At 42.6% G+C, this 6,232-nt stretch overlaps 1 protein-coding gene across 3 annotated transcripts in view; it reads right to left on the bottom strand.

The window, feature by feature from the left end:
* Positions 1 to 630: 630 nt before the first annotated feature.
* The window catches only part of RPS6KL1 (ribosomal protein S6 kinase like 1), a 37,837-nt gene continuing 32,235 nt past the window's right edge, over positions 631 to 6,232 (bottom strand). For 2 of the 3 annotated variants that reach the window (XM_074289988.1, XM_074289989.1), the window contains exons 8-11: positions 5,969 to 6,058; positions 5,519 to 5,601; positions 3,772 to 3,867; positions 631 to 2,919 (exon numbers count right to left, since the gene is read on the bottom strand). In XM_074289988.1, coding sequence (XP_074146089.1) covers positions 2,809 to 2,919; positions 3,772 to 3,867; positions 5,519 to 5,601; positions 5,969 to 6,058 — 380 coding nt within the window. In that variant the 3' untranslated portion in view covers positions 631 to 2,808. The remainder of the gene's footprint in view (positions 2,920 to 3,771; positions 3,868 to 5,518; positions 5,602 to 5,968; positions 6,059 to 6,232) is intronic. The other variant, XM_074289990.1, reaches the window with a different exon arrangement.

The following is a 6,232-nucleotide window of genomic DNA, read 5'->3' as shown; positions in this document are numbered from 1 at the left end:
TCCTAAATTAGATTGGAGTGTTGGAGTAGTGATCCACATGTGACCCTTAATTATGTATTCACCCACAGCTGATAGCCATTCACAGGGGCTTAGAGACTTTTGGATGGTGGGATGTAAAAATGTCTGTTAGAGTTTGTGCTTCCCGGCACACCAGAGGTCTGCTATATCAGAAGCACAGTATAACAAAGTGGGAATTTACCTTCTAGAAACCCCTTATGGCTATAATCAGCTTTCAAACAGTATCCCAGAGGGCAACCTTAGACATAAATATGAAAAGAGGGTTGATAGTGACAGGATTACTTGTTAATTAATATTCAGTGGTTCCACATAAAGTATTATTCAATGCTATTCATTTTGTCTAAGTAGGTCTCCCCAGTTGCCACTCATGAAAGCCCCCAAATTAACTTGTCCTCAAAGGGGAAAACACCAGATATTCTATAAACTCTCAACCTGCTTGGGTTAGCTGCTGTGGTTATGTTTTTTTCTAGGGCCATTGATTTGGGAGAATCAAAATATCCCCCAGACCTCTTCGCTCAATATTACCTCTCGTGGGTTTGAGGGGATCTCAGGGAATTGGAGCCAGAAGGAAATTAGAAGTCATATTGTCAAGTATAAATAAAGTGAGAAAAAAAAAAAAGATGGTGTCAGTGATCACATATAGTGAGCCAAAATTCTTTAACTTCAAATTGAAGACCCTTGGCACTTAGACCATGTTTCCTCCTTGTTTGGGGCTCAAATCTGGAATGAAACACCCCATTAATATGCTAAAGCACATCAGGCAAAAGGGAAAGTTTTTGCACATCCTAGTTCTCCTGAATTACCATGTTCTCAGCTCTAAGGAGTGTAAAACATACCCCTTGGTGTGAAGAAACCTCTTAGAATTTGATTCTGGGGATTCTTTCCCATTCTCTCCTGGTAGGATGATCGTTGCATAAATAGTACACTTGTTGAACTATAAGTTTTATTTGGGATGTTGTACATTTGGAGGGGAAGGATAGCTGTCATGTTGGGGAAGTAGAGGTATGGGCCACAATCATCTGTCCTGTGCCCTGAAGACTAATTCTAGATAACTGTTATCTGTTACATAGTAATAGATGCTGGCTGTTCATACCACACTAAAAATCGAGTACAGACAAGTGTTTGGGTGAATACCCTCGAGGCAGAAAAGGTGTTTGAGGTTCTCCCTCTTATCTCTAGACCTCAAAGACTCCCTCTCCCAGCTTTGGCTAAAATAGGCTTAAATCTCAAGACCTCAGAATTTCATGGGAAGGACAAATAACAAGCTCAGAGATGGAGGCCCCTCTTCTTTAAAGGAAAAAACGGAGGGTCAAATGGCAGAGCCAATATTTGGACCTAAGTCCATCATCTACCTGCCCCCAAACTAGGCTGTGTGCTTCCAGTAGTGCCTGTCATTTGGGGAAGTCATATGAATCAGTAAACCAAAGTTATCCTCCCCAAAGAAACATCCCCTTGGTCCTTGGCAGGACATGCTTTGCCAGGAAGCTCTTCTACCCAACCTGCCTCTTCATCTGTCTTGGGTGGGTGGAGAACTAGTGCCAGAGGTGGGGAGAGGGTTAAATAAAGGAGATTACTGGTCTGAAGCTTTCAGCACTTTTAGTTTCACATTTTCAACAGGGCCTTCAGGCTTATCCTCAACCCTTCCTCCTGACCTCCCTTTTCTTCCCCTCTCCTATTCCAAGACTGCAAAACCTGAACTAGGATATTTGGAGCCAGCGCTGGGAGGTTGAAGTAGAAGGAAAAGAATGATTTGAAAGCATTTTTTCATTCACCAAGCCCTTCAAAGACTCATTTTTTCCAGTCTGTTGTCACTGCCCAATTCTGGAAAACTGACCAGTGAGTTGTACTCGGTTTTTGGCTAACATGGTTAGAGGTTTCATTTTGGCTAAGATGGTCCTGTCTTATCACAACTTGTGCTACTGGATAAAAATCTTGGGGGAAGACGGGGTCCAAGAAATTCTTGGGTGAGGATGAGCCCACCTTTAGACTTCCTTGTACACCTGTGAAGTATGGTAGGTCATTTGATGAGTTACATTTCAGCTGAAGATAGCAACCTGGTATGTCACTAGTTGTACGCAATATTAACAGTTTTTCAACAGATCAGAGCTCCAGTGCACAGAACTAACTCATCCAGAGAAAGGCACCCTCTAGGTCTGAAGTTTAAGCAGGGAAATCTAGAGTTGATCCCTCAGGATACCTAACTCCCCACTGCCCCTCCCTCTGCTTTGGCTAATTGGAAATACAGTCATTTTGTGTATTATCTTCATCTCTTACATTTATGTAATGATATAAGTTACAAAACACTTTCCTACAACTCTCCTTTGAACCTTATGAGGTAGGCAAGGCAGATAGCTGTTTTACAGATGAGGAAACAGGCTCAAGAGAGGTATGATGAATTACCCAATGTCACATCCAGTAAGTGGCAGAAGTTAAACCAGCATCAATTCTTTCCAACTTCAAGGTTCCCTGTGGGTCCCTGCCCCTGGGTTCATTTGTGGGTAGCAGTGAGAAATGAGCAGCCATAGAACACACTTCCAAAGTCTTAAGTGGAACAAACTCAGGGAAGGGGGAATGAAAGGCTTGAGGGAGAGACCTAACCCTGTATCTCTCCAGGATGCAGAATACAGGATTCATTGCCAATAATGGTTAACTACCTGGTAGTTTAAGAAATCTGACATCCTAGGCTGAGCCTTGAACCCATTGGATAAGAGTTCTTCTATGGACTCTGCCAGCCCAGAAAGCCAAGCTGAGTCTTCCCAGGAAGCTTTTTTGGTCTTCCTGCCTTTGATTCTACCCCACCAGTTTATTCCACTGGATGGTACTAAAAAATGGGTGGGATTTGAGTTTGTTGACACCTCCTCCTCCAGCACCTAGGCGCTGGCCAGGATCAAATTGCAACAGCTGAAAAGGAAAAGGCAGGAGTCAGGTGTGCAGAGCCCCAGTGCTCACCCTCTCCAATGTCCTGAAGCTTGCCTGTATCTTCTCTTCATCAGTCTCACCTGCTCTCACTTCCCCTCTGACTATCTTGTGAGAACTCATGAAAACCTCAAGTGCTCCTTAGGTTCTGGGGACAAGGAATGTAAGGTCCCTCTTCCCCTTTCTTTAATGTGCAGAGCTTTTCAGTATTCTGCCTGAATTTCTGCTTGTCCTAGTAAACATCTCCCAGGAAACAGGATGAGAAATCAGATCACATTGTATTTTCTCCTAATATCTTACTAAAGCAATAGCCTTTTCCTACTACATTGGTTTTGTTCCAGTTACCAAGCTATTTGGCCAACAAAATTACAAACTTATCCTGTCATCCAGATTCTTAGCACATCTGGAATCTCTGAGAGATGCCAGATTTATCCTTCACACCTCGCCACCTAGCAGTGGTGGTAGTGGTGATGGTGGTAGTTGTGGTATTGGTGATTATGGTGGTGGTGGTCCTAGGAACAACAACATTATATAGCACATGTTGGCACGGTGGTTTACCTGTATTATCTCATTTAATCCTTTCAACAATACTGTGAAGTTGACACTTTTATTCCTATTATATGAATGAGGAAACTAACTGGGAGAGCTCAAGTGATTTCAGGGCCACTTAGAAAGTGTCTGAGACAGGTTCAGACACCAGGTCAAACTGTTAGACACTTTTTCATCTAGCTACCCATTGGGGATAATAAGCCTCAAGATTCAGCTTGTCTAGAGAAGTTTCTTCCCTTCTCTCTCTGTCCATTCCTGCTAATACTCATTGATTAAGATGACCCATACCTCAGTGAGCAGAGATGTAGCTGGTCGGCTGAGCCACTCTGGCAGATGGAGCCTGGTGTGCACATGGATTCCTGAGGGATGGTTCTGGGACAGTGACTGAAGAGAGAGAAGGGGGATAAGGGGCTTTAAAAGAAAGTGGATAGCAACTATATGTCCTAAAATCCTTTGGGACTAAGATTTTTGCCTTCTCAAGGATTATTTTCCTCAAACTGTAGAGGCAGATTTTTCTTCATGGGTAGTTGAATTAATGTCAGTCCAGCAAATCAAGAAAAAAAATCTCATAGATGGAGGAAAGAATCCATTCAATTTCTTGGGGACTATGGGCTTGTGGATTTCACTACAAACAAAATTATCTTTAATTTTTCTTAAACTGGGCTTTAGAAATGGTAATGAGCTTTGCCCAAGAGGGCAGGGATGTGATGGGAGATGATTGCAGGACTAGTGCTGGAAAAGACCTTAGAGATCAGCTTGCCTCCACAAATCAAACTTATTTGCCTCAGAAGATAAATGACTTGGCCAGAGTCTACTAGTTACAAACAACAAAAGACAGAATTAGAACTCGGGTTCTAGGGATAGTAAGGAAATACAGTACATAGAGCATTGGTCCTGAAGTCATGAGAACCCAAGTTCAAATCTGACCTTAAGACACTTACTTAGACATATGGCCGGGTTAATCCCAGTTGCTGGAAAAACAGAAAAGGGGGGAAAAAAAGGTTCTGTGATTTTGAAGCATTCCCCTCAACATTGGTTCCTTTGTACCATTCTTAGAAATTGCAGGGCTAAAGGGAACAGAGAAGGCAAGAAAATGGGGAATAGCTTGAAAGGAGCAGTTTAGTGCAGGGGATAGACTCAAGAAGATCTGAGTTCCAATCTTTCTTAGACAACTACTAGCTGTGTGACCTTGGGAAAGTCACTTAACCCTAATTGCCTCTACACACACACAAAAAAGCAAGCTACTTACTATTAATAATGCAATGTAGAGAATCACAGAATCTCAGGCATTAGAAGGGATCTCAAAGAGCGTTAGCAGAGTGCCTGGCACATATAAATTCATAAATTCTGTTTCCCTTTTCTAGTAATAATAACATTTAGATAAGTCATTAAAGTTTGCAAAATACTTTACGTATGGTAACTTTTTGATCTTCATAACAGCCCTGGGAGGTAGGTGCTATTATCCTTATTTTTCAGATGAGGAAACTAAGGCAGAGAGGTTAAGTACTTGATTAGAATTACACAGCTCTAAAGAATCTTAAGGCAGGATTAGAACTCAGGTCTTATTGACTTCAAATCCTTTATTCTATCCACTGTATCATCTAGCTGACCCATTAACATTGCATCATTTGAGATTACACTCTTTGGATCTCTTTCTTCAGAAGGGTATGTCTGTGTGAAATCAGACCACGCTCTTGTCTAGTTTACATTTTTTCATCTTTTCCACAAGGATAGCATGAGACATTGAATTAAATTATATCTACAGCACTCCTTTGATCTATCAATCTAGTAGCTCATTAAAAAAAAAACACACACACACACACAGGAAATGAGGTTACTGGTGAGAGCAAATTATTTCAAAAGTCTCTTCCAGTTTTAAACATATGATCCTATTAGCTTTCTCAGGCTTCGAAGACCCTGATCTCCACAAAAACAATGACATTCATGTTGGGCTTACTGTGCTCTCCCAGCCTCCAATCCCACCTCTTCTCACTATTATCCTCCCAAGTCTCTTTTCACAAATTGCTGAACTTACCATTCCAGTTAGAAGTTCATACAGCAGAGATCCAAAACTCCACCAATCACAGGCTTCTGTCAGTTCAGAAATCCCACCCACTTCTGCAGGGGCAAGAGAATGCCTTTACCCTAGGGCTTTCAAGGTCTATGTTTCATAGTTCAATGAGCTCACCTATTAGTACTCATCCTCTCTGCTACCCCCATCCCTATCCCAACCTCTTTCCCATCCTTCCTGTCACTCCTAGGTGCCCAGTCTCCTCAGCCTTGCCAAAGGCCAGAGAGAAAGAGAGATACTTGGACAAAAGTTATGCCCTGGTAGAGGGATTACTGGTCCATGGAACTTTTGGAGAGGCATTACAGGGTAATCTGCCTTTTGTAGAAACTCAATTCCCTCTCCTAGGCCCTCTCTTCCCAACTCCCCAGTCTAATTCAGAGGAGCCTGGTAAAATTGTCCAGTCTGTCTCCTTGCCTGGGGCGCTGTATAGGTTTTCCAAGGCTTCACTGCAGCACCGGGGTTCCACCTCAGTCCACTGGCCAAAGTAGGTGAGACGGATGTGACCTTTATCCCCAGCATTGAAGCAAAATAGAAGGAGATAAAGTGGGTAATTGAGTGGGGTGGAGAGGTAGGGTTCAGAGGGAATAAAAAAGAAAGGAAGAGAGGGAAGAAGGAAAAGGAATGGAGGGAAGAAAGAAGAGATGGAGAGAGGGAGGGAGGTAGGAAGGCAGAAAGAGA

This window comes from Sminthopsis crassicaudata, chromosome 2 (genome assembly GCF_048593235.1).
Source record: "Sminthopsis crassicaudata isolate SCR6 chromosome 2, ASM4859323v1, whole genome shotgun sequence".
In the NCBI taxonomy this organism is placed as follows: Eukaryota; Metazoa; Chordata; class Mammalia; order Dasyuromorphia; family Dasyuridae; genus Sminthopsis; species Sminthopsis crassicaudata.
The sequence above is the reverse complement of the archived record's forward strand: the minus strand, read 5'-3'. Positions and strand labels throughout refer to the sequence as shown.